Source organism: Canis lupus, chromosome 27 (assembly GCF_048164855.1).
Source record: "Canis lupus baileyi chromosome 27, mCanLup2.hap1, whole genome shotgun sequence".
Classification (NCBI taxonomy): Eukaryota; Metazoa; Chordata; class Mammalia; order Carnivora; family Canidae; genus Canis; species Canis lupus.
Window position 1 is genome coordinate 14,249,840 of NC_132864.1, and position 28,000 is coordinate 14,277,839.

The 28,000-nt window shown below is 42.3% G+C and overlaps 2 protein-coding genes across 30 annotated transcripts in view; one reads left to right on the top strand and one right to left on the bottom strand.

Annotated features, from left to right (window-relative positions):
- The window catches only part of KDM2B (lysine demethylase 2B), a 121,189-nt gene extending 114,282 nt beyond the window's left edge, over nt 1-6,907 (top strand). For 15 of the 16 annotated variants that reach the window (XM_072802429.1, XM_072802425.1, XM_072802430.1 and 12 more), the window contains 2 exons: nt 4,760-4,952; nt 6,883-6,906. In XM_072802429.1, the coding sequence (XP_072658530.1) occupies nt 4,760-4,941 (182 nt within the window). In that variant the 3' untranslated portion in view covers nt 4,942-4,952; nt 6,883-6,906. Of the gene's footprint in view, nt 1-4,759; nt 4,953-6,882 lie in introns of all 16 variants that reach the window. The other variant, XM_072802433.1, reaches the window with a different exon arrangement.
- On the bottom strand, nt 192-27,989 carry RNF34 (ring finger protein 34). Of its 14 annotated transcripts, none has more exons than XM_072802443.1 (8): nt 19,007-19,162; nt 16,371-16,589; nt 14,868-15,275; nt 13,264-13,365; nt 12,607-12,808; nt 10,398-10,529; nt 6,510-6,724; nt 192-209 (listed from the first exon to the last, which is right to left on the bottom strand). In XM_072802443.1, the coding sequence occupies exons 1-8, from the start codon at nt 19,046-19,048 to the stop codon at nt 207-209; spliced, it is 1,323 nt and encodes a 440-aa protein (XP_072658544.1). In that variant the 5' UTR covers nt 19,049-19,162; the 3' UTR covers nt 192-206. The 14 variants fall into 14 exon arrangements, with proteins under 14 accessions (XP_072658544.1, XP_072658545.1, XP_072658553.1 ...); XM_072802444.1 differs by lacking the exons at nt 192-209; nt 19,007-19,162 and adding exons at nt 1,366-3,438; nt 27,811-27,989; XM_072802452.1 differs by lacking the exons at nt 192-209; nt 19,007-19,162 and adding exons at nt 1,366-3,438; nt 27,811-27,927 and having other exon boundaries at nt 16,493-16,589.
- Between the last annotated feature and the right edge of the window lie 11 nt (nt 27,990-28,000).

A 28,000-nucleotide genomic window follows, 5' to 3' on the forward strand; every position in this document is an offset into this window, starting at 1 on the left:
ATAGCTTGGTTTCTTCTGCTGGTGTGCACCCTGATATCGGGGTCTGGTGGAGGAGAGAAAAGCCTCCAGCTGGTGCCACTGAGGGTCTGCGCCTGCAGGATCCTCACTCTGCTTGCTGATGGTGCTGGAGTTGGTTTGCAGGGCCCCAGGGTGTGACTTGTGGTGAGGTGGGTAGAGAGCGCGGCCCGGCTCAGCCAGTCCTGGTCTCACTGCTTAGGACATCAGATGGGGTCCATTAGGTTTACATGGGACCTGAAAATAACCACTTTTTTCCTCTAGAAATTAGCAAGTAATAAAGGACCCCTTCACGTCACGCTTGGTAGATAAACACCTTCCAGTCAGCTGTGCCACATTTGGGGAGGAATGGGGGGTTTGGGGGGTTGAGAGAATTCTCTACCCATTCTTTGCTCAAGCCATTCCTCTTTCTGGGGGAGTTTTGGTGGCAGGGGTCATCCCACCAGGGGAGGCAGAGGAAAGCGAGCCATCCTGGGCCAAGGGTCCCAGCTCAAGCCTCCCCTTGTCGGCTTGTCTGACGCTGGAGTTGCCCTGTGAGGGGCCCAGATGGGCCTGAGTGTTGTGGTGACTGTTCCCTGCAAGCAACCCTGTATGTGCTGCAGCAGTCCTGGCACATCCTCCTCCTGCAGTGCCGTCCACGACATGCTTCCCCGGGTGGAAACTGCTTTTGCCTCTGCTTTTCCATGGTCATCCTTTCGTCTTCGTACGTAGAGACCTCTGCCGTACAGGAAGGCAAACCTCTATAACCCAGTCTCTTTTATTCATCTCTTTTTTAAAAGTTTTCCCTTGCCATCAGTATAAGTAGTTAATGTAAAAATAAGTCTATGGCACAAAATAGGCAACAGTTGACATGCTTCAGAATCCATGAACTTGAAGGATCTGGTCTAGTGACAAAATGAAGTCACAATTGTCTAGCTCTTGTTATTCAGGCTGAATTTTACCATAGAACATTTATTTGGTGCTCAAGGCACCCTTCTCTTCCCCCAATTCTCACCAACACCCCCCACACAACCAACCACCTTAAAATCTTCTGGTGTTGCCTCTGTACTTCCACACAGCAAGCCTCTGTTGCTATTTCTTGATTTTTCTTTTTCCACTTAGGCATTCTGTATTTATTAGCTTGCTGTGGACTAGAGGATTACTACTTTTACATCTTCTCCCCCCAGTTGTTTTTTTGTTTTTAAGATTTTACTTACTTGACAGCACAAGTAGGGGCTGTGGCAGGCAGAGGGAGAAGCTGAGCAGGGAGCCCAATGCAGAGCTCAATCCCAGGACCCTGAAATCATGACCCAAAGGCAGACAACCAACGGACACCCCAGGCACCCCTCCCCCCTTATCTTTTCAATTCATAGTTAAGTCTACTGTCCACTGTTGAGCTAAATAGTGTATTATATTTCCCTTATTGCACACCTTTTTTTTTCCTGGAATTAATAATTGCCTCTTTTTTGTTTAGTCTCTAAGGAGATTCTGCAACAGACTTGAATACTGTTCTATCCCCACACAAACCCCTCTGGCCCAACAAGTTTTTGTAGGAGCCCTCCATTCTGGCCAGCCTTCCTCCCAGACAGCAGTTTCCACTACCATCCGAGAAATCTTCTTGGTGTGTGTCTTGTGTAGGGTCCCCACTGTCCTTGATCTCACATTCTTTTCTTGCCTCTCTGATTTCAGAGGACATTTAGACTTTGTATGTCCAAAAACTTTTCTTTTCCCTTGCATTTAATTGAGAGCTTAACTGGCTCTGGGAACCATGTTGTTTCAGAAAGTGGGAGGTGTTGCTCCTTTTTCTTTGCCTTCTAGTCCAATCGGAACCATTTGATTCTTCATCTTTCAGTGAATATTTTCTCTAATCGGAAGTTTGTTAGGACATTTTCTTTGTTTCTAGTTTTCTCTAATTTTTGATGAGCCTTGGTTTGAATCTTTTCTTTTCCACCCACATTCATATGAGAAACAAATGTCCTGGGGGATCCTTGGGTGGCTCAGCAGTTTGGCACCTGCCTTCGGCCTGGGGTGTGGTTCTGGGGTCCCAGGATTGAGTCCCGCATTGGCTCCCTGCGTGGGGCCTGCTTCTCCCTCTGTGTTTCTGCCTCTTGCTCTGAGTCTCTCAGGGATAAATAAAATAAAAATAAAATCTTAAAAAAGAAAAAGAAACAAATGTCCTTTAGCTCTGGGAAATTTCCTTGAATTATTTAATTTCCTTTTTTTCTGTTTTGTATTTACTAGTGCTCCTGTTTTCTCTTTTTTCCTCCTGTTTTCCACCTTTGTGTCATCTTTTGTCTCACTTTTCTGGGAGTTTTCTTCCACCTTACCACACAATTCATACAGTGGTTTTGTTTTGTTTTGTTTAGATTTATCTAGAGCAAGCAGAGGGAGAGGGACAAGCAGACTCCTCCCCACTGAGCATTTAAATTAAATCCTGGAATGTTCAAAGATTTTTGACAAGGTGCCACAACCACGTAGTGGGTAAAAGATATTAACTCAAAATTATTTAGACCTAAACATCGGAGCTAAAACTATAAAACTCTTAGAAGGAAATGGGAAAGTCTTTATGACTTTGAATTTGTGTTTTTTTTTTTTTTTTCAATTTTTAAGATTTTATTTATTAGACACAGAGAAGCGAGAGAACACAGGCAGGGGAAGCAGAAGGCAGAGGGAAAGGTAGACTCCTGTGCAGGAGCCTGATGTGGGGCTTGATCCAGGACCCTGGGACCATGAACCTGAGCCAAAGATAGATGCTCACCCAACTCAGAAGCACCCCCTCCCCTTTTTAAAAAAGATTTTATTTATTCATGAGAGAGAGAGAGAGGCGAGACACAGGCAGAGGGAGAAGCAGGCTCCATTCAGGGAGCCCAACATCGGGCTCGATCCCAGGATCCTGGGATCATAACTGGAACTGAAGGCAGATACTTAACTGAGCGACATAAGGCGGTCCTGAATTTGTCAATGGTTTCTTAAATACAACACCAAAAGAAAACAACAAAAAGACTGAACTAAATCAAAGTTAAAAAGATTTGGCCAGGACACTTGGGTGGCTCAGTGGTTGAGTGTCTTCCTTCAGCTCAGGGTGTGATCCTGGGGTCCCATGATCAGGATCAGGATGGAGTCCCACACTGGGCTCCCCACAGGAACCCTGCTTCTTCTCCTGCCTATGTCTCTGTCTCTCTTGAATAAGTAAAATCTTAAAAGAAACAAAAAACACATTTGTGCCAAAGACATTAATCAAGGGAGTAAAAACACAAAACACATTTGCTATCAATTGTAGTCTCTTGGTCTATATCACCTTAATGCCAGTAATACATGCTGTGGCTTTGTAGTGAGGTTTGAAGTCCTAAGTGTGAGTCCTCCAATTTTGTTTTCTAGACCTAGCTTTGGCAATTCAGGATCTCTTACATTTCTACATGAATCTTAGGATGGATATTTCTATTTCTGCCAAAAAAAAAAAAAAAAAACTATTGGTATTTTATAGCAACCATGTTGAATCTGTAGGTTGCTTTTTGAGTAGTCAATGACATTTTAACACTATTAAGTCTTCCCTGAATGTGGGATAGCTCTCCATTCCGTATCTTTAAATTCTCGCAGCACTTTTTTTTAGTTTTCAGTGTACAAGGTCATGTCACTTTGTTGATTAAACTTATTCCTATTTTATTATTATTATTAGTATTTTATTATTTCTGATGCTACTGCAGGTGGAATTAATTTTCTGATTGTTCTTTGCCAGTATATAAAAATGCAACTGATTTTTGTGTGTTTGTTTTCTATTCTGACCTTATTTACTTCTTTATGCCACCTCCAAACCTGGGACTAGGATAAAACAGGCCTAGTGTCAACCTCATGAGTCTTACAGTTTGCCTGCACTGTTTTCATTCCCACTCGCCTGAGTGGGGAAAAAAAAAAAAAAAAAAAAGTGCAGATACTAGTGATGACAAACAGAGGCCTCAGGCTGAATGCCACTGAGATGAGAGAATTTGGCCTAGAGGAGGGAACGCTGAGCCTCAGTTGGATGCTAACTGGCCTTGAAGCCAGTCGACTATGGATTTAGTTCCAAAACCGGGTATGGCAAAGTACATGTTGGGTATGTGGTAGAAGAGGACATCTGTAAGTGAGAGCATGATGGATTCTGAATTCTGGCTTCACTTGCTGTAGCCAGAATCTTGCCAGCCTCTTGTAGCACCTTGGTCTTCTGCGTGGATTTCCAGCAAACATTTAATAAGGGGATGCACAGGCATGCTGTGCCTCGCTTGAAAGCACTGGTGCCCACATGAGGGAAAAGGATCCCAAGATGACCATACAGATGTTCTCACCCTCACCATTTGCTTCCCACTGATCTGAAGAGAGTAAGCAGATAAGTGCACAATAAGTTGATCAGGAGGTATTTATCAACAATAAATTAGGTGGGAAAAGCAAGCTATTTAATATATTGTGTGATCCTATCTTTGTTAACATAGACAGGAGACCTATTTATGTAAGAATATAAACATATAAAGAGGCAAGGGTAAGCTTCTAAGTGATTTCACTTGGAAGTCTGAAGGCTTTTCAGGCATACATTAACCTTTATAACTGGTAGATGGAAGCATTCCCAATTTAAAGAGAGCCTTCCAGCAGGTACGGTTTTTCCTAGGGCACCAGGGGCTGGAATATGCCCCAGGGGCCTGGCGTGTTCTTCCTTGCTCTGAGCTGGGGTTTTGGGGGAGGGGGGCTTTCAGCCTCTACAGTTCCTGCACCTCACATGGTCTCCTCCTCCCTGCAGACTGCAATAAGGTTACTGACCAGTGCCTGTCCTTCTTCAAACGCTGTGGAAATATCTGTCATATTGATCTGAGGTACTGCAAGCAAGTTACCAAGGAAGGCTGTGAGCAGTTCATAGCTGAAATGTCTGTGAGCGTCCAGTTTGGGCAAGTGGAAGAAAAACTCCTGCAGAAGCTGAGTTAGTCCAAGGACAAGTATGTAAATAAGGGGTGGGTGGGGGAGGGGGCGTGGCTGGGGAGGGGAAACAACTTTACAAAAATTAGGGCTTTTATTTTCAAATTGGAACTTGAAGCGACAGACCACACGATTCCATTTTTCAAGACTTGCAGAGGGAGAAACCATTCTCCCACATGTTCGGGGGATGAGTGAACCGGACACTTCCCCTTTGGTCTCTGAATTAGAACTGCACTGCTTTCTGGACCATTTCTAAGGCGGCCTTTACCAAGAAGACATTCCTGCTGGAGAGAAAGATGGACTTTGAAGAAATTCTCTTACTGAAGCATGAGCTTAGAAGTTTTTGTTGGTGGTGGTGTTTTTGTTTTGGACACCTCATTCCTTGCAACTCCAGGGGTTGGTGTCAACATACAGTGGACCACACACCACATCTGCTGCCGTCGTGATATTTTTTGTTTGTTTGGTTTTGTTACATCTTACATTATGCAGAAATATTTTTGTACAAATTGTTTAAAAGTTATTTATGCAAGGTTTGAATGCATACCTGTGTTTTTATTGTTTTGAGATTGCCAACTTCCCTGGTTTCCTTAAGGTAGGAGAGAACTTAACCTGTATTTCATCGACACAAATAATCCATCTACACATGTGCCCAGATATGGCAAAGCAGGTGAAGACCTTCCGATTAAAAGCATGTTTAACTGGAAGCTGAGAGCCTGCTTTGTCCATCAAGAATTACATAAGCATGTGGATATGTTATAGTCGAAGTAAGACACTCTGCCAAGTTTCCTCTGTATAGAATTTACCCATTTCTCAAAATTTAAAAATTCAGACTTCAGCCTTTGCACTCAGGAGGGTTTTGCGCCAGCATGAGCTCTTGTACTCTACACAGATCTAATTTATACAGTGGGTCAAGAAGTAGAATAAATGATCCAACATAGCCTTTCTTTTCCTTTTTTCTCTCCTTTGAAGTGAGTTGAGTTCTCGTTCAAGGTTTATAACATGGCTATTTCCTAGTTGTAAAGTTATGCCTTCATAAGTGCCATTGTTGTAAGGTGGTGTTTTCCTAGACTTTCCCTGACGCGGTTTTACCTTTGTTGAATTTGTATAAACAATTGTACAAAAAAAAAAGCACTCTTGGCCTTGGAGAGTTTTTGTTCTAGGAGTGGATTAGAAATTTGAGAAGTCCAGGGATCCCTGGGTGGCACAGCGGTTTAGCGCCTGCCTTTGGCCCAGGGCGCAATCCTGGAGACCCGGGATCGAATCCCATGTCAGGCTCCCGGTGCATGGAGCCTGCCTCTCTCTCTCTGTGTGACTATCATAAATAAAAAAATAATAATAATAAAAAAATAGAAATAAAAAAAGAAATTTGAGAAGTCCAGAAGCCGTAGTCTCAACATTGGTATAAAGAACTTCTCTTACTCATCAGAGCAATGCAGCAGCCCCATGGTACACGGTGTCCCGTCTTCACAGAGCACACTTACTTAAGGCAGAAGTAGTTAGTGGGAGAGAGTGGCGCCACCCCTCTGGCCATGAGTGGGGATTTGGTACAAACTGCCTCAAGGGGCGAGGTAGCTTACCTGAGTGGGTGCCTCTGACCACAGCTGTATGAAATACCTTCCGTGGTCACTTGGTGTTGCCACTGCCACAGGGGAGTGGGCAGGGGGTGTCTGTTTCCTCAACCTCTCCCTGGAGGCGGCTCCTGGAGGCTGCATGCTGCACACGGGAGTCTTGGGCCGGGGCAGCTGGAGGCAGTTGGTTATGAGGTGATGTCTCCAGCTGGTAGACACAGAAACTGGGGAGAAGTCATTTTAGATCACAGAATTTTTTAACAATAGGGTACTGCAACCTTATACTCCCATATAGAAAGGACTGCTTTAGTGAAGCTGAAAATGGGAGAAGATAATCCACCTTCCTTTTTTTTTTTTTTTTTTTGCCATGAAATGGTTTTAGATCCTGCCCAGCCAGTCTCATGCATCCTATTAGTTTAAACCCAGAGATCCTTTGACTCAAATTGGAGACATATGCAGCTGTTGTACCCCAGAATTTAACTCAGGAGATACACTTTACAAAGGTAAGATTAGTTTAAAAAAGAACCCATAAAGATTTTATTAGAGAGCAAGAGGATGAGCCAGAAGGGGGGGGATCGCAGAGAGGGAGAAGCAGACCCTTTCATTGAGCAGGAAGCCTGTTGCAGGGCTCGATCCCAAGACCCCGAGATCACAACCTGAGCCGAAGGCAGATACTTAACTGAATGAGCCATCCAGGGGCCCCAACAACTATGGTTTATTTATACAAATGTGGCTTACCTTTGTAAGCCTGTTCATCGTGGAGCGCCCCCACAGACATCAGCCTGAGCTCTAAAGGCCTCCTCTTCTTTAGGAATTGCTTTAAGGATAACAATGCTCCAGGTGAACTTCTGGAGTCAGAGGGCCTTGTTACTCCTGTAGCGTTTCCAGGAGTACACAGGTCTGCCAAGAGGAGGCGGAGAGGGCTTCGAGGACCAGGGAGCCAAAGCTACTATAGGGACATGCCTCATATGCAATCCTATGCGACCACTGCAGGACAGTGGCCTGCCTCAAACCTGGAGTGTGGTTGCATAGGAGTTCCCCCGCGTGTACTGAACAAACCAGTCAAGGTTATACACCAGTACAGTTTATACACAGACCTGTCATTTTTAAGCTTGCAGGTAGTTGCTCGGAGTCCATAGACCATAACTGATGAAGCAAAAAAAGGACCATAAACCAGAGGCTGTGCTTTTTCGATTATCACAGCTTCCTAACCCAGAAAAGCTCCATCCCGGCTTCCTCTAGGGAACTGAGGCTTCCAAAGGATAAACACCATGGCACATCCAAAGCATCAGATGCCATCCTTCCATATTGTGAGGATATGAGGACAGGGGTGAGGAACAGCATTGTATTCCACTGTACACCTTCAGACTCTTACCCATATATTACCTATTCAAAAAATCAAAAGCAGCAGAGCATGCCACTAGAAAATGCACATTGCAGGGGAAATATCTGCCCTCTTCCAAACCAGTTAGTACCTTTGGTTATTTGGTTATTTTAGTCATCAAGCCTCTCAGGCTAAAAATTTCTTTTGGCTACTCACTAAACCTGGATTAATTCAAAACACTATCTTAAAAAAAAAAAATACACTTTTGAGTTTTTGTTCTCTTGCTAAAAACAAGTATCTGAGACCACTTCTTTAAATCCAAGAAGAAACACAAAACAAGCTGATTGAAGCTGAGACAATGTACAAATAAATCTCAATTTTCTAACTTAAGACAAACCAGCACCTGCTACTCAGCTTCTATTTCAGTGTGTTCACTATCACTTGCTGGCCTGGATTTGAAGACTTCTTGCCACCAAATTAGCAATTTGTGGGCAAGATTGCAGTTTTGGAGTTTACGGTCTCACAAGAGGTACAGACAGGGTAAGTGCTCCTAAAGCTTCAGCAGGGATTAGGTTTTATTGCTCCTGCAGCAACGATCTGCTCAGGCTGCTTACTGTGAACTGTGGCCAACACCCGTCCAGGGCGCTGTAGGCAAACAGGAGAGGTTACTTGAAATATCCACGAGGTTTTGACCCTTAAAACCAGAAGAGGTGGGAAGGCATGCTTTTCTCCACAAGGCAAACTTTCCTAGTCCAGGGGTGGACTATCTGCCTCCCTTGCTATAATCATCAGATGTGTGACCAACTTATGGATTCTGAGCACTTAAAAGGCATGTGTGCTACCCACTGTAGAATCAAAAAATAAACTGAACAGGCCTCAGTTCAGAAGTTAGGCATTTCTTAAAAACATACCTACACAGCCTACCGGTGGGAATGAGTCCACAGTTGGGTTTCAACCAAACACCACCCTGGTTGGAGTTAGTTAGATGTGAAAGAAAAGCAATTTCAGATCATTCATGTCCCAGGAACCATTCTGCATGAGCCCATGTCAGGTTTCTCATTTGCTGGGTGGTAGCAGAAGAGTTAAGAAAACATCAGCGTCAGAGCCAGGTTCACATTCTGATGTTTGCCACTAACTTTTTAAAGTATCAGGTATTTTATTATCACTTTTTTTGGTAACAGCTGTATTAAGAGATAGTCACATATGAAATAATCCACCCACTTTGTAAGTAATCTCTACCCCCCAACTTGGGCTCGAACTCAACAACCCTGAGATCAGAATAATATGCTCTTCTGACTGAGCCAGCCAAGGGTCTCAGCCACTTTCTAAGACTTCAGACAAGTTCTTTAATTTCCCAGAGGTTCCCCATCTGTGAAGCAAGGCAACAGCAATTTCAGAATGCTGGAGAACTAGAAAGCCCCCAGCATAATACTTGGTCACAATAAACAGCAAATCAATAGTTAAGCTAGTGGTACATCAGCAGCCAGGAAAGGTGCTGGATCAGATGCAGATACCCATTCATGCTGTACCCAAATAAATTAGGAACTAAGTAGGACAATGTAAGCAAAAGCATTTTTTAAAATCTAATTTTATTCCTAAAGTTAAATTAGCTAGCGGTAGCACTGAAAATACACTTTCACTATACAAAACAGTGTAAACTGGTTTAACATTAAGAATTTAACACACACACTTCTCTAATGAAAGCAGCTAGATGCAGCCCTTGCTCTAAAAAGCTGTACCTGAACAGAAATGGACATGTTAAGTCTAAGGCCCTGGCAGTTGACTACAGAATGTCAGTTGTTCCCAATTATGTTTAAACGCAGAAATAGCAACAATGTGGAAACTTACATTCATCAAATAGTAGCATTTAAAATATACATGACTAATAAAGTGAACATTCAGAGGGGCCACTGCTCAGTGTGTACCATGTTGGCCACTTGTGGACAGTGATCTCATCCAAGAGAACAGAAGTTTCAAACATCTGAGTAGTTTAAGTTAAAAATAGGATGAAGGAGAAATAGAGAACAGGATAAATGTTCTCCGGAGAGAGTAGCTGATGCTGTGAGCAGTCTGCCTTCATCAACAATCAGTGATCACAGATGTGGGATGAAGCCCCGCAGAACCTGGGAAATGGCGTGTCCCCAAGCTGGCAGGCACATGGCACATACCAACATTGCCACAACTTAGGATGAATCTTTCTGTCCCCAGTTAGTAGTGAAAATAATTTTTAAAAATAGTTTCAGGGGATCCCTGGGTGGCTCAGCGGTTTAGCGCCTGCCTTTGGCCCAGGGTGCGATCCTGGAGTCCTGGGATCGAGTCCCACGTCGGGCTCCTGACATGGAGCCTGCTTCTCCCTCCTCCTGTGTCTCTGCCTATCATAAATAAATGAATAAATAAATCTTTAAAAAAAAAAAAGTTTCAGCCTTTGTACAGGAAGTTTCCAGGCACTCCTGTATATTGAAATGTCTGGGATCGAGCTTGGGGGCGAGTGTCCTGTCGGGAAGAACCCAGGCTTCAGGACTTGAACACGTGCACGGCGCGCACCACATACTGCCGGCAGATGGGACACTCACTCATGCGCTTGCCACACTTGGTGCAGGTGACCATGTGCCCGCACTCAAGCAGGACACAGTCAATGACGGCATCCATGCAGATACGGCACAAGCGATCATCTTCCTCATCCTGCAGCTGCAGTCGCTCGCCATCTGAAAGGCAACAGAGAGCTGGGGCTGTGGACACAGTGCTGCCTGATTGGCGGGGGGGGGGGGTGCCCTCACCAGTCATCTGGAGAGACCACGGCGGGCCCCAGATAAACCCGGTGTCGTGAAAAAATAATCCAGCTTCTCTGCACTTCCATTCCCTCCACTAGCAATGGCAGTAGTAATAATGCCTATACCTTGTAGAGTTTTGTGAATACATGAGAAATGCTTAGCTTAGGGCCAGGTATGAAGTGCCCACAAATATTAGCTACTTAGTTCTATTTTATAGCTGTAATTCAAAGTTCTTGTGAGAAGAACAGATTACTTCTGTAAGTGAAAATAAAGAGACCTAAGGTTGTCTCTATACACGGGCCTCAGAGAACATGACTGGAATTTCCCACCCAACTGTGTGGCCTTGGGAAAAGTCAGTCTCCAGAGCTTCATCTCAGTAGGAAGAACTTTATTTCCACACTGATAGAAAAGTTCTGAAGAGTCATACGTCAAGTAGCCTGTACTTGGGGGAAAACCAGTTGGAGTCTAACTGCAAACAGACCGGCTATCCTGGCTCTGAGGCCCACCCAGATTTAGGTTCTGAGAAAATCTAAGCTCTGAATAAGAAAGGTGGTGAATGAGTTTAAAAGTTCACCTCAGCCCAAGATTTGGCCCCAGAGCTCAGGATACAGAGGCTTCCTTTTCTTTAGGGAGATCTACAGGGGATCGATGGGAATATATCACAATTATAGTTAGAAAGAACAGGAATTCACTATTGAAGGGCCAGTAGTCTCTGGATTTAAGAGAATAATGCCATTTCAAAAGATTCTTGTAAACCAGGGAAAAAAGGATTCATGGGATAAGACAATTGATGAGCCAGTGGAGAAGACCCTAGAGGGCTCTTGAGTAAATCAGAGTCTAGGCTTTGGTCCCCTCCCCTGCATGGAAGTTTCCTTCCAAGAGTCACAAGTTCTGAGCATAAAGCAGAGGAGCCAGGGTTTATCAAGGCTATTAGGTAAGGCTATAGAGGTGAATATCTCAATCTAAGTGACTGAAGACAATTAAAGTAGGGAAGATTCCAACTGTACTCATTTTGAGTATTCCACAAGTCTGGAGGTTGAACCAGGGAGAGAGTAAGCAGTGAGGTAACTGAAAAAGGCACTTTGGCAAATGTGTATGTCATGGCCTCCTCTACCATAAACTCCCGGAGGGTGGGAATGAATGGCTATGCATGACCAGAGTGTACTGTACACGCTTGGCATTTACACTTATTAAATAAACGGATTTCTCCCCTCACTACCAGAATGCCATTTCCCAGCCACAGTCTGGGACCTCTGAAGGCTCTGAGGCTTAAGATTCTTGTATCTACCCTTGTGGCCTCATCTTAGGAAATAGGTATGCCAAAATACTTCCCGCATATTCAGGCATAAAGCTGTTTACCAATAATTGCTGCATTATAACCAGATTGAAGGGAAAAAAAAAAAACCCTCACGATGATAAAAGTTAGTGGGAGGATTGTTTAGATAGGAACATATTTGTCAGTCTAAACACCATTGAAATATTCTTTCTTGCCTATAAATGCTCTATGGCTTGGCCCTGTTACCGACTAAGGATTTCTGTTCCATGCCTCATCAATAAATAGTTTTGGAATTCTTAACTTCAGCTTTTCCCAACTTCTAGAGAAACCTAATACTCGATGCTAAGAACTACTTAACATCTTGGCTCTAGGTAATTTTTTTTTTTTTTTTTGCAGTTAGGATTTAAAAGCTACAGTTGAGATAACCAAAGTATTGGCCTGCCAGGTTAGTGAGAAAACATGCATTTTCATAGAGACAAGGGAGTGCATTAGAGTTCTAACAAATTATGGCAAAGAAAACCAGACTCAACAAATGACCTAACTCACTTGCAATGGTGGTTTCAGAGCCAACATCACATAATAAACTTACTAATTAACAAGTTCATACCTCTAATTCACTCAATAAAAGGATACATAGTTTTGTGAAAAATTTTGACCTCATTGTGATAGAAACAACCCAATTTTTAAAAGACTAAAGAAGGATAGTATGGGGGAAGAAAGAAAAAGGAAACCTACATGACTTTTGGTTTTCTTCATTCTCTTTGTATAACCGGTTTACTTTCTCTACCAGCTCCCATTTTTCACAACAGCCAGAATAGTTGACAAAATTCCGAGCCAGGATTTCCTTCAGCTGGCGCACGCTCATTCCTTCCACATCTTCTAGGCTTGATAGGTCAGATAGTGAAGCTCTTACTCGCTTCTCAGAGAGGCCAGGAGTCTGCAATCACAGAGGGCTTCCATTAGCTCTGTTCGTGCAAACGCAGACCTCTCAGAGCAAGGGAAACTGCATGTTCTCCTCGTCCTCTAGTCACTATGAGCCTTGGATATTCTTCCCAGACTTCTAATCATTTTTTTTTTAAGATTTTATTTATTTATTCATGGAGAGACACAGAGAGAAAGGCAGAGACACAGGCAGAGGGAGAAGCAGGCTCCCCAAGGGGAGCCTGATGCAGGACTTGATCCCAGAAACCTGGGATCACGCCCTGAGCTAAAGGCAGGCACTCAGCCACTGAGCCGCCCAGGCATCTTTCATCAGTTCTTGAAGTGTTTTCTATATTATGCTACATTCAAACCAGGAGAAACATCCAGCACTAATCTAGTGAAAGAGTCCACATAGGCACTCTCCCTGCCTGCCAGGTTGACATGTTAAGGGAATTTTATAGGAGCACTTACCCGCTCCTCCAAGTTTTCTTCATCGTCATCATCCTCATCATCTTCGTCATCATCTTCATCATCCTCCTCTTCTGTGTTTGCTGAAGCTATTTCACTTTGTACCTACACACATAATTGATCTGATTAGGTCAGGAATCATATTTTCCTAACAGTATCAACTCTGTCAATATTGAACCCTGGAGAAAACCCTTCCACAGATCTTCCCCAAGAATGTCCCTAGTACCTGGCATACTCCACAATGACCTTGGATCTGGAGTGCTGCCGCCCCTCTCAAAGAGCTGGGCCCCCCACGATTTCATAAACCTACCTTTCCTAAAGTTATCTCAAAAGCCAAATTCCTATGTGTGGGTGAATTTATAACATCTAACCAGAGTATTAACTCCCTGAGAAGGTCCCATCATGAAATGTCAAAGCCACAGCTGTCAATGCATGCAACTACCCCGCCTCATCATCAAAGGACCTGTGTAAGGCTGGTCTAACTGGAGCCTCTAAGATACAGATAGAAGCTAAAAGCTCTAAGTTCAGCCCAAGCGTCACAGGCAATTGATTTGAAAGACACCAATCCTACTACATCATACTTAGACATTCTGATTCTCAAGAATGCTTTCTAGACTTCTTCATTGACAGCTAATGCTAGCTCTAGTTTTTAGAAACTCAACAATCAGAGTTACTCTTTAGGAAGAACAGAAAGACCTTCGAAGATCTTGACTTGGGTTATGTACCTTCTTTCATGTCTTTCTCTTCAGACTCTACTTTGACCATAGCTCTTTAATAGTCTAGGTCAGTTCCCAATTTCAAATATTCCACCCCACTGGTTCACAAGCAACACACTGCAGTATCCAAAGACCCACATGTTCCAAGAGGGGTCATATACCCAAAAGTGGCACAAAAGGCAGATGTATCTTGTGTTTGCATCATTGTTATATCAGCTTTCATTTGGGAAAACAGTAACTCCTAGGTTGGACTTCTTTAATTTATGACTAGAAGGCAACTAGACCAGATTTCCCTCTGCTTTTAACTGCTTCAGTGAAGAGAATTAAATGTGGAGAGAACTCCTCAAAACAATCTATTCAGCATTTCAGAATCATTCACCTATACAAACTGATTTATTACAAGCTTTTGAATGTTATTCAATCAGGATGCCCAAGGACCTCACTGAGACAATATTGTGCCCCGGCATTTCTTTGAAATTAGTAATCATATTCTTTGATTAATTCAGATGGCTTTTTCCCATTATCTAAATCAGAATTAGAACAATTTTACTGTAGCAAGGCAATTGGACATTAGGGTAACTTACACTATTGTGTCCATGGTCACTGACAAATAATCTTGCAAATATTTACACACTACTTTTCACAGTCATTAATAGTATTTACCTTAAAGGAAACTGAAGTAACTAGTCAAGAGACTAATGGGCTTCAGACAGTTGACTTTGTGGCTACCCTGCACCCAGGCTCAGAGACTCACAGCAAGAGAGCCTACATGCACAGAATTCAGCAGCGTTTGGAACCTCTACTCCCACTGGGGGTCATGAAGCCCTAAAGGCCCCATGATATATGGCCAACTAGAGGTGCCAGGCCCTTGGTGTAATTATACCCTCATACCTGTGCCAGAACTCCAGATCCCAAGATCTGGTCTCCACCCATAAAGTCTCCCTGAAATGAAGACACAGTAGCAGAAGGGGCTGTATGGTTTGAAAAAAATGAATGTGCAAAAAAGCCAGAACTCTGGGATCGTGAGGAATTCAGGCTGCTTGTGTCCAGGTCATCCTCAGAGCCCAGCCCATGGTGGCAGAGTACTAAATCTACCAAGTCTTCTTTCTCTCGACAGGTATCAATTGGGATATTTCGAAGAATGAGATATTGCCGGAGATCCTTGACTTTTAGTCGCATTAACTGAGGGCGCTGAAAGGCCGTCTCTTGTAATAAGTGACATGTGGAACATCTACGGAGATTTTCTTGTAAGACTGAACAAACGGAGCAAAAATCCTTCTTGCAGTCGCAACATACATGCTAAAGAAACAGCAAGAAAAGCAGCAGTTAATGATAGCCAGATATAAGCATGCGTTTTCTTTCTGCCTGGTATTAAAATTCAATTTTAGTTCTTATGAAGTCTCCCATGGCACCCAACTACCCTCACGGCCATGCTTGTGTTCCAAAAGCCATGAAAATCAAAACACTCACTACTGAGGCAGTTTGGATTCACAGAAGTTCAATATAGCCCTTTAAGAAAAACATACACTCTTGTGTTAATGAATTAAAACCTTTCCACCCCTTGATACAAACATGTAATTAGAACAGAGATGACTTGAAGCACATGGAGCAGAAAGCACAACCACAAACTCTTCCTACTCTTTCCCTACGTGAACAATTTCCCCATTTAAAGAGAATTTGGGGGGAGTGGGCTGGGGAGAACACAGAGAAAGAGGCAATTCACCTCTCAAGGTCATTCAAATTGAATAGAAGATCTCTCTCTTGTGGTAATCTGTACCTTACCGAGCCTTAATCACACTCAAAGCCACTGCAATAGCAAAGCTTAAAGTAGACATGAAGATGTGGTCCTTTCTGCTTGCTGTATTGTTCCCACAAGCTAACACCTTGCTCCTGACATATTTCAGATGACTAAACTGATGATGATCAAAGACTGTGAGATGGCCTTACAATATGATGGTACTCAGAAAAAATGACTTTGTCTTCGAGAAAATAACAGCCCAAATGTTTTATGCTGAATCTCTACACAGTTATTTTATACTAATTTCTTCAATTGAGTTAAGAATGTGGGTAGGGATACATTTTTTGAAACTTGAGATCAGTTATAGTAAATTATCTCTGATCAAAACTGTAGACTAATTAAATCTCTTACCTCTACAACATAAGCATAATGAGGTAGAATCAAAGTATACAGAGCTCAAAAGATAAGATCCCTGAGCAACATGAGAACAACTTGTCAGAAAACTTGAGCAGTAATACGGTCCCTTCAACTGAGTACTTTTCTAAATGGGAAATGGTTAATAAGAAATGTGGGTAATTTTAATAAAAAATGATTCATTAGCATTAACATATAATCAAGAAATGTGTCCTTTGTATATAACATTTCATCCAACTCACCTTCTTTCTAAAGACTGAAAAGGAAAGTCCACAGGCTTTGCAAACTATATTAGGCCCTTCCATAGGTACTGATGGGTAAGTGGAAAAATCAGAATTTGGTGCAAATCTGAATGGACCGGTACCTCCTGCAAATCCTGACTGCTGGCCCCTGACAGCTCCAGTTCCCATGACTTCATTCAGCAGCCCACAGCATGAAGCCCACATAGATGTGGCACCCGCCTGGAAAGAACACAGGTAAAGACCATAGTTTAAAGCTGAGTGGAGGGGATCCCTGAGTGGCTCAGCAGGTTTAGTGCCTGTCTTCGGCCTGGGGCACGGTCCTGGAGTCCCAGGATCGAGTCCCACGTCGGGCTCCCTGCATGGAGTCTGCTTCTCCCTCTGCCTGTGTCTCTGCCTCTCTCGCTCTCTGTGTCTCTCACGATTAAATAAATAAAATCTTTAATAAATAGAAAAATAACTAACTAACTAACTAAATAAATAAATAAAATAAAGCCTGTGCTCTCCGGGAATCTCAAGGAACACCATTCTGTAGATATACATTTGCCCTAAATAACTTTGAGATTATTCCTTTAACTGAGGTACAATCAATGTAGAATGAATTTTAGGTGTACAATTCAAAATATTATATTCAATATACTCAATATATACTACCAAGATATCACAAGTCTAGCTACCATCCTTCATTCAACTGAGCCCCTCCACCCATTTCACCTACCCTCTTAGTAACCAGCAAGTTGTTCTAAGAGTTTATTCACTTTTAAATTCCACATATAAGTAACATCATATAGTATTATCCGTCTTTCTTTGCCTGATTTCTTTCACTTAGCATAATTCTCTCACGATCCATCTGTGCTGTTACAAATGACAAATTTTCCTTCTTTTTGATGGCTGGGTAGTAGTCCATTGTATGGACCTAGCACCTCTTTATCCATTCATCTACTAATGGACACTTAGATTATTTTCAGATCTACATTATTATGAATAATGCTGCAGTGAACAGGGGAGGGAAGCATAGAACTTTTTGTTTTTTGTGGGCTTTTTTTTTTTTTGGCATAGAACTTTTTGAATTAGTGTTTTCATATTCTTCAAATACCTAGAAGTGGAATAGCTGAATTATGGTAGTTCTATTTTTTATTTTTCAAGAACTCTCCATATTGTTTTCCACAGTAGCTGCACTAATTGACATTCCCACCAATGGTTCTCTTTGCTCCATATCCTTGCTAACACGTATTGTCTTTTTTATGATAGCCATTCTAATAGATATGGGAGGATATCTCACTGTGGTTTTGAGAGATTATTCTTTGAAGCATCAAAATTTTAAGCTCTGGAAAGATAAATTTTTGGTATTTTCAAAGAATATTTGGCAATGGGGAAGCCATGACATCGTTAAACAAAAGTAAACGATACAGTTATGAACCCAATTTTGTTTAAAAAAAAAAAAAAATCCACAAGGCAGTCCGGGTGGCTCAGTGATTTAGCACCACCTTCGGCCCAGGTTGTGATCCAGGAGACCCGGGACTGAGTCCCATGTTGGGCTGCCCAAGCTATAGGCTTTTAACGTATTTTATATAAATTGAGCTTTTCTCTACTTTCCAAGCTCTTCAGAAACAAATACATTACTGTGACATTAAAAAAATATATTTTTAAAAGGCAGTGATTGTGATCCTGTCTTTTCAAACTGAAAATACTAAACAGGGGCACCTGGGTGGCTTAGTGGTTGAGCATAAGCCTTTGGCTCAGGTTGTGATCCCGGGGTCCCAGGATCAAGTCCCACACATCAAGCTCCCCGTAGGGAGCCTGCTTCTCCCTCTGCCTAGGTCTCTGCCTCTCTCTCTGTGTCTCTCATGAATAAATAAAATCTTAAGACAAAAAGCACTTAAAAAAATACTAAACTATTTCTGATGACTGGATAACCACCACAATCTTCGAGGGCATAAGGGCTATTTGTCACTCCACTAAATGGCCTGAAATTAATGTACTGCCTTTTGTTTTTTTTATCTCTGGTCTCTTCCCTGTGAGGCATCACTGCTCACATTATACTCACCTCCAACAACCTGTCTCTTTCTTACTGCAGACACAGAAACCTGATAACCACGCTTGTCAGACTTGTATGTGAAAATACATTTTTAATGAGGACTCGGTACTTTCCCATGCAAAAGTATAAAAGCTATAGCATTTGGAATCAATGAACTTTTACCCCTTGTCCTAATTCTTAAGCACATTCTAGACTCCAGATAATGTAATAGGTAATAAGAGTCCAGGTAGGTGAGATGTGATTAGTTAAAATGGCAACATAGTTCCATATTTTATTATCTAACTCTAGCAAACACTATTTGTCCAACAAGCTCTTTAAAAAAAGTTTTTTTAAAACAACTTTAAAAGGCTATTTAGAATACTATAGAAGAATCATGCTATTCTTGCTACTTCCCACATATAATATGCTATTTAAATATAGGGAAAGGAGAAGGTAAAAGCAATAAGAAACCACAATACACAGTTCAAACAGTCTCAAGTATCCGGATCATTGACTTGAGTATTAAATAGCTGCATACCCTATAATTCTAGAGAAACAGTGATGCCTTTAAAAGTCAAGTTAAATTGTAATTAATAGTTCATATCTTTAAATAAATATATACCTCAGAACTCTGGAGCCATGATATGTTTAAACATAAAAGCATGAAAATCTAGATGAGGGGATCCCTGGGTGGCTCAGCGGTTTGGCGCCTGCCTTCGGCCTAGGGCGTGATCCTGGCGTCCCAGGATCGAGTCCCATGTCGGGCTCCCTGCGTGGAGCCTGCTTCTCCACCCCTCTCTCTCTCTCTGTCTCTGTCTCTCATGAATAAATAAATAAAACCTTTAAGAAAAAAAAAAACCTTCATGAAGATAATGAATATTTATAAAAGAAAAAGTAAAATCTATTTCTTCAGTCACATCCTGGGATCCAATGTATAAATTCAATATTGCATGTATTGTGCATAACTCTTCTAAAGGATCTTATTTTGTGTACTATATATGTCGGAATATAGTGTACATTGCCATATAATGTAAAAAGACAATGCAACCAACTGTCATACCAACTAAAATACCAAATAAATTTTGAACAGTGGAAAAAAAAAAAAGAAAATCTAGATGAAGTTCATTTAAAGTGAGTGTTCTTTTTTGTGGTGAGCACAGCATAATATATAGATGTGTCAAGTCATTATGTTGTACACCTGAAGCTAAGGTAACATTGTATGTTAACTACAATAAAAATTTTTTTAAATAAATTTTTAAAAAAGGATTCTTTTAGCAAAAGATTTATCCTCAGTGCTTTAAACAATGACCTATTGGGGGGGCCAGACTCAGTCAGTGGAACACGTGACTCTGGATCTCAGGGTCATAAATTCGAGCCCATTAGGCTAGAGATTACTTTAAAACAAAGAGACACCTGAGTGGCTCAGTGGTTGAGTATCTGCCTTTGGCTCAGGGCGTGATCCTGGAGTCTTGGGATCGAGTCTGAAGCATCAGAATATTTTTTAAGATTTTATATTTTTTTAAAGTAATCTCTATCCCTAACAAGGGGCTCGAACTCATGACCCAGAGTCCAAGAGTTACATGCTCCACCAACTGAGCCAGGCAGGTGCCCCCAGAATTTTTTTAAAGTTCCTCCACGTGGGGATCCCTGGGTGGCTCTGCGGTTTGGTGCCTGCCTTTGGCCCACGGCGTAATCCTGGAGTCCCGGGATCCAGTCCCACATCGGGCTCCCCACATGGAGCCTGCTTCTTCCTCTGCCTGTGTCTCTGCCTCTCTCTCAAATAAATAAAATATTAAAAAAAAAAAAGTTCCCCCACGTGATTTGAATTACAGTGGAGGATAAAAGGTTAACAATTCCTCAGTTTAGGTGCTCTCTTCTTCCTGCCTACATGGTTTTAGCTGGAAAACCACTCTCAGCAGAGCGCTGATGAGAAGAGGCTGTGGTTACTTCTAAAGCTTGTGCCTCTTGAGTTCCAGGACCAAGACTTCAGCCAAACACTCCTTACAACCTGTCGACAATTTTTCCCCACAGGAGTAGGACATGTATCTAGTGTTTCCTCTCCCTCTGTGGTCTGCCCTAATCCCTCCAGAAAGGCTCAGCTGAGTTTTTTTAACAATCTCGTCTGAATCTTAAATTAGTTCCTTTCCACATACCGGCCTGGAACTTTTGCTGAAATTGGTACCTGCCTTCATTTTTACTTTGTTCCCTCATTTTATTTACTCTTTGCTTTCTGGCCCCAACTTTTTGTTTAAGTTATTCCTCTGTATGTCTTGTGTGAAATCTCCAATACTAGGAGGAAGACAGTGATTTCTGGGTTAAAGACAGTCATTGTTCAAACTATTTTTGTCTTTCTTCACCTCCAAGTTGAAGAATCCACTCAGAAGATGAATCTCAGGATGCCTGGGTGGCTCAGCAATTGAGCATTTGCCTTTGGCTCAGGGCATGATCCCGAAGTTCCAGGATCGAGTCCCACATCAGGCTCCCTGCATGGAGCCTGCTTCTCCCTCTGCCTATGTTTCTGCTTCTGTCTCTCATGAATAAGTAAATAAATAAATCTTTAAAAAAAAAAAAAAAGGATAATTCTCCCAGGCCTGATTAGACTCCCATTTCCTTGCCTCCCCTTTTGTATGTTTCATCTTCCAGCACTTTCCCATTAAGTCCACATTTCCTAAATTTTTTTCTGCATGACCCCTCAGGGCACAGGCATCCCTACCTCAAGCCATCACCTTTACATTCACCTAATAATGCCTGAAGTGTCCTATACCAATCTTTCCCCTCTCAACTGTCCACATTTTGTTGCTACTTGATATAACAGTCCCAATTTTCAAGTGGTAGAATCTATAAAAGCAATTAGGGAACTGTGTCAGAAAGCACTGTCCCAACAGTTTACTGAATGTGGGCTGTTGAAGGGGAGAGTCCCTTGGAGAGCAAGCATGCCAACCAATCCTCTGAGCTTTTGACTCTGCCTCTATTTCCTTGAAGTCTAGTTACCGTATCTCATAAAGTAATAGCCAAAAAGCCTTTCCCCTTTGCATTCTTTCCTTTAAAAGCTTTAAATTTAGGGATCCCTGGGTGGCTTGGCAGTTAAGCGCCTGCCTTCGGCCCGGGGCATGATCCTGGAGACCTGGGATCGAGTCCCCACGTCGCGATCCCTGCATGGAGCCTGCTTCTCCCTCTGCCTGTGTCTCTGCCCCTCTTCTCTCTGTGTCTCTCATGAATAAATAAATAAAATCTTTAAAAAGAAAAAGCTATAAATTTAGAGACTCAGGTTCATGTTCTTTCTGTCCTCCCCACCCTTTAAGATCTTCCACTAGTTTAAGCAGCCTGCATTCCCTTATCTTTTATTCACTCACTGTTCGTTCACCTTTTGGTAGTAAGACTGAAGCATATTTTCCAAACTACTTCATTGCCTCCTAGATTTTCTGAGCAAACTTAACTCCTAGACAGTACACGAGGTACAGCCCTTTGGCTTTTAAATTTGTAGTAAATGGAGTTGTTGCTCTGTCCCGATATCATAAAGGTGTGCTCTTTATGCAAGGGTCACCATCTTGTGTTAAAAAAACAAAAACAAAAAACTATCCTTCCATGAAGGAGGCCAAAGTCTGAATCTTTAAAAACTATAGCTATGATCTGGGTTTACGTGACTAACAATTCTAAAGGCTACTTGGGATCATGACTGAGAGCAGGACTCTACAGGCTAAACCACATGAATCCAAGAGGTTGGAAGGAACAATCTGTAAAGGTGGCTACATTTCCTAACTTGACCATAAATGTAGTTAAATAATGGAGAGTAACTAAATAAGGCAACTATCTACCCATGCCTGGCACAAAACTAACTTAGGGAATTCAGGTGTGATTGCAGTTTATTTTCTACCCACCAATGACTAGTGAAAATAAATGATTTTCATAATGATCTAATCTCTTTCCTAAGTGCCTCCTGAGGCCAAAATTGCTCCTGAATAGTCATGTGACATCACCTGCCCGGCTTATACTAGCTAAGGTATCACATTAAAAACATACATGGCCTGTGGTAAAAAATAAAATTCTAAAGCCTCCTGTCTGGACTGGCTCAGACATCTAGATCTCCTTATGTTATTCTGGTATCCAATGCCAGTTCTTAGGTTTTTTCCAAAGCCAGTGCACCAAGACTTTAGGGGAACAGTAACTATCTTTTTTTCCACTCCCAGTTTGGAACTAATTAAGAAATAATACAAACAGTAAATGTTTGCTTGTTTACTTATACCAATCCGAAAGCATGCCTTTAGCTCCATAGCCCATTGGTCTTAATAACAGACCATTAGCAAAGACGACCTATAGCGGCTTACCATCTAGTTGACCAAAATGCTATCACCCATAGGAAGACAGATCTGGGAAGGTCCCAGAAAGTACTGTTTTGGCTCCTGTGCTAAAACTCACCAACATAAAAGCTCTTCTTTCTATGGTAGCATGAAGACTGAAAGTATCTGTCCTATATTGTTCCCTCCTAGAGGATGATTTAGAAAGTCTCTCCCCTCTGTAGGAATATAAAGGAGGGAAGGGGAGTGTATTCACAAACCTGAACAATTTGCATGTGAGTGGGACTGAGTTTCCACTGCTGTGACATTTATTTCCATGATACACCAGCAATTTTACAAGCACTCTCTCAGATTCCTCAGTCAGATTCATAAAATAGAAGTCCATTCTGAATCACCGTTTCAGTCAACAAAAGCAAGAAAAAATATGTTGTTTCTTTGCGAGCAATAGCAGTGTTCATTCTGGCACAGAGCCAGGGTTATTTTCCTTTTTTAAAGATTTTATTATTTTTTTATTCATGAGAGACAGAGAGAGAAAGGCAGAGACATAGTGACATAGGCAGAGGGAGAAGCCAGGACTGAACCCCGGATCCAGGGTTGGGGGGGGGGGGGGGGATTTAACATTCTTTTAGATTCCCTGGGGAGCAAACAATTCCAAAGTGCTCAATTAAAAAGTTTGCTACAAACTTTGAATCCTATTCTAAACCACATCAAGATGTGATCACTTTTAATGATCCCACAAAATATTATAGTAACCAGGCAAACTAGAATGAGTAATAAGAAAAGCCATGCTGGTTTCCACAAAAATTAAATGACAATGAGAAAGTTGATGGATTCACAAACAGCAGGGAATAACCATATTCTAAATCATTTGTTTTGTTTGTTTTTAAGTAAGTTCCACACCCAACGTGGGGTCTGAACTCAAGACTCTGAGGTAAGAGTTGCATGCTCTACCAACTGAGTCAGGTAGGTGCCCCTATACAATTTCCTTTGATTAAAATAGGTAAAGAGCAATAATAAATAATGCCACCTTATAAGAGTTGCTTGCCATAACTCTAAATTAAATATAATACTTTAAATTTGGATAAACCCCTGAATTTCAAATTCAAGAATATTAATTTTCTTGGATGTTGTATGAAGCTAAGACCAGGCAGGAATTGAGTTCTTTCACTAATGAAAGTTTCCTTGGAGTATTCACTCACCACAGGTGTTATTTTAAACTCCAAACAACTTTGTTTGCTAAAACTCAATGTCCTTGTGTTAAACAACATGAAAAGGTGTTTCAAAACTTAGCACCACTGATAAAAGAATGAGTTTATAGTTTATTTATTTTTTTATAGTTTATTTTTTTTAAGTTTTTATTTATTTATTCATTCATAGAGATGCAGAGAGAGAGAGTAGCAGAGACACAGGCAGAGGGAGAAGCAGGCTCCATGCAGAGAGCCCGACTTGGGACTCGATCCAGGGTCCCCAGGATCACGCCCTGGGCTGCAGGCGGCGCTAAACTGCTGCGCCACCGGGGCTGCCCGAGTTTATAGTTTAAATTTCAATTAGGTTAAAACTTTCCTACAAAATTTAAGACTAGCACAAGAAACAAAGCAAAACAGAAGAAACAGTTAAGATGATTATCAAAAATCTTTAACCTATTTAAAGCCACTTGAGAAGCATGTGCTCCTTAAAATGTGAAAGCATTTCTTATTCAAACTGCTGCTTCAACTGAAATAAAATTTCCGAGAAACTCTACCTTTAAAATGACCAAATAATCAGACTGTATACCACAAAGGAGGAAATTCTACATCCTAAATTCTTTCTCTCATACTATTTGGACACTAAGCAGACTGCAAAAACAGATGATCTTAAAAATATTTATTTTTAGGCAAGAAATTTCACCAAATTGATAGATATTTACAGTAAGGTGTTCTGGAGATCATAGATATTACCTTCCTCATATTTGGATTTTGTTTTTTCTTTTTTTCTTTTTTTTAATAGTATACTTGATCCTTAGCATCACTCCTCCATTCTTCAGAGAAGGGAAACAACAAAAAGGAGGGGTGCCTGGGTGGCTCAGCAGATTAAGCAGATAAGGGTTAAGCAACTGCCTTCCAGCTCAGGTCAGGATCCCAAGGTCCTGGAATAGAGAGCCCTGCAAAGGGGCTTCCTGATCAGTGGGGAGCCTGCTTCTCCCTTTCCCTCTGCCATTCCTCCTGCTTGTACTCTGATGAGCGCTCTCTGGCAAATAAAAAAATAAAATCTTAAAAAAATGAAAAGGAAATCATATCCAACAGATTACTTTCTCCTTAATTTCTCATTTTGAGCTTGAAAAAATGAGCATCATTTGTACAACCAGGGGTGAGATCAACATAAAATGGAAAAACAGTAAGGAGGATTAAATAAAATTAATACAGGACACCAAATTGGATTTTTAAACCCCTTAGAGGGAATTATTTAGGTGCTACTCTAAGGTTAAACAGTTACTTGAATCTTTGAGAGGTAACACTTCAAAACATTAGCTTCTAAACAAACAAGTTAAAGGAAGAAAGTAAATACCCGGGACGCCTGGGTGGCTCAGCGGTTGAGCTCCTGCCTTTGGCTCAGGGCGTGATCCTGGAGCTCCAGGATCAGAGTCCCCACATCAGGCTCCCTGCATGGGACCTGCTTCTCCCTCTGCCTATGTCTCTCATGAATAAATTTTAAAAAATTTTTAAAAAGAAAGTAAATACCCATTCCCTACATACTAAAATCAGCTACTCCTGGGTTTGAGCAAAGATGTAATTTTCCGATTGTTAACTCTCAAAAGTTATTTTAATCCCACGGAAGGAAGTACTTGGTTCAATGAATATTCACATTAGAATTCCATGGCATCAAGAATCACTGACTTTGGGCAGCATGGATGGCTCAGCGATTGAGCGTCTGCCTTTGGCTCAGGGCGTGATCCTGGAGTTCCAAGACCAGAGTCCCACGTCAGGCTCCCTGCATGGAGCCTGATTCTCCCTCTGCCTGTGTCTGCCTCTCTCTGTATCTCATAAATAAATATAATCTTAAAACAAAAAAATCACTGACCCTGCCCAGAAATCTACAGGTGAGTATAATCCAAAATTAATTTCAATTTTAAATAAAGTTAAATAATAGCCAAATCCTGTATTTCATGAATCTACTTTCCACAAAAACATAAATGAAAAGCAGCTAACAAAAAAAAAAAAAAAAAAAAAAGAAAGAAAGAAAAGAAAGAAAAGCAGCTATCTTCCTAACACAGTCCTCTTGTACAGACTGATGTCTATTTAGGTCCATCTGTTTGCTTCATAAAATATGTATCTTTTCTACATCTTCAACTACCACTAAACTGTTTCTAAAATGTCTACTCAGGGCCCCTGGGTGGCTCAGCTGGTTAAGCGCTGCCTTTGGCTCAGGTCAAGATCCCATGGTCCTGAGATGGAGCCATGAGCTCTTGTTGGGCTCCCTGCTCAGAGAAGCCTGCTTCGCCATCTGCCCCTCCCTGTCCCACTTGTGCTCTCTCTCAAATAACTACTTAAAAAAGAAAGTCAACTCAGAAAGCAGTTTCTTCCACTTAAATTGATTTTAAAGAACTTAAAAATTTCAATCCTGGACCCATCCCTACTTCTCTCCTACATCTAGTTCACTGATGGGTCACAAATTTAATACTACTCAAGATTCCGACTTTCTTTGAGGCCATATATATGTATATATACATACATATATATACGTATGTCTGCGTGTGTATATGTGTATATACATATATATGTATACATATGCTTTATTTCTGAATCTTAACATAGCAAGATGATGTTTTCAGGAAAGCTAGTTTTAGATATTTTAATATTTAATATCTTCATACTTTAACATACAGTTCAAAAAGTTACCTACTTCCAAAACTCTTGTTTCCGGCGGCCAGAAATACCCTTCCTTGCTCCTGAGCGATTTGTTTCTGATACCTTACATTACATTCTGCTTTGTAATGTGGTTACCTGAGAATATTTTTTCTTTTGATTGGTAAACTCCTTAAAGGTAGAATTGCAATTTCAATTACTCCAACTCAGCAAGTCTCCCTCTTTACTAACCCATAGGAAACGTTCAAGAAAATACCTGCGGAGTTTCTCTAGCCACTTGACACTATCAATTTTCCACAGCAAATTTTTGGGAGCTTTGTGAAGGTATAGATTTAAGCTAGCACTTCACTTTTACTTCCCTTATCCACAACAAGCACGCTTCTCCATAGGGATTGATGAAATTGTCTAGGTCTGAAAGAGTAACAATCACCTTATGACTCACCCCACTTGGTTTGAATTCAGCATATGAATCAACACTTGAATTGATTGTTGTACACAGAGCTCTTTAGAACTCTCAGACATCAAGTTGAGAAAACCAGCCCCCAAAAGTAGGCCAGAATCAACCCTCCCCCCTTTTCTTAAACTTCTCAGTCACTGATGCTCCCACGCTCTCGCACCCACCTTGAAGAATTCAAGCTGTCAAATTACTTGCTGCGTACCTAGTGGCGACGGAGACACATCCAGTTTGCTAGCGCTCTAGGTCACGGCCCCAATGATAAGCTTAGGAAGAAATCCTTCAGAAGGGTGGGATCCCCGCCCCGAGGCATTTCCTAACCTGTTAGCCTAGCCCCAGCCTCACGACTTCCCGCACTACTCCTTTTCCCTCCGTTCTGCAGTCTCTGTCCTGCGACAGTCCCGGAGCGTTCCCGACATCTGGGTTAGTTCAAGGACTCGGGGCGGGAGGGGTCACGCTGTGGGCAAAAGGCACCGAGGGCTGAAGCGGGAACTAGGGGGTCCGCCTCAGGCCCCCGAGGAAGCGGACAGGGCTAGGAGCAAAGACGGGCCCACCACGCTTAAGGGCGGTGTGGGGGGGGGGGGGGCGGCGCCCGGCTTCCCCCCGCCTTCCCCCAGGCTCGCTGAAGGGAGGGCTGTGCGAGATGGAGAGGTCCCGGATCCCAGGGTCTCCGCTCTGGGCCGGTTAGGGCCCGGACGCCGGCCCGGGACGTCCCTCAGCGGAGCTTTCCGAGGTGCCGGCGGGGTGAACCGCTGAGGCTAAAGGAAGGCACTTCAGGCGCCCCGGCCAGTCAGGAGAGGCGAAGAGGAACTGCCCGGCCCCACTGGCCCCTCACCTTCATGGCCGCGACCGCCGCGTCTCGGTCGGCTCTGCCGGGGAACTAAGCACCATACCAGCCCTTCGCACAGCCGCCCTCCTGCCTTCTAGGCGGCGACTACGGCGCCTCTTGTGGCGACCGAGCGTCCCGACGTAAGAGGCGTAGTCACGCCCGCCTCGCGCCCCCAGGAAGAGCGCCGAGCGGCGGC

Excerpts from the sequence above, each read along its gene's own strand:
- RNF34 (XM_072802442.1), bottom strand. The coding sequence starts at position 19,048 with ATGCTTTTATGTTTAAACATATCATGGCTCCAGAGTTCTGAG. Across the intron at positions 15,276-16,370 it reads TTTCAGTCTTTAGAAAGAAG|CATGTATGTTGCGACTGCAA; the intron begins GTGAGTTGGATG and ends CTGTTTCTTTAG. Across the intron at positions 10,530-12,606 it reads TGAAGAAAACCAAAAGTCAT|ATGGCGAGCGACTGCAGCTG; the intron begins GTAGGTTTCCTT and ends GTTGCCTTTCAG.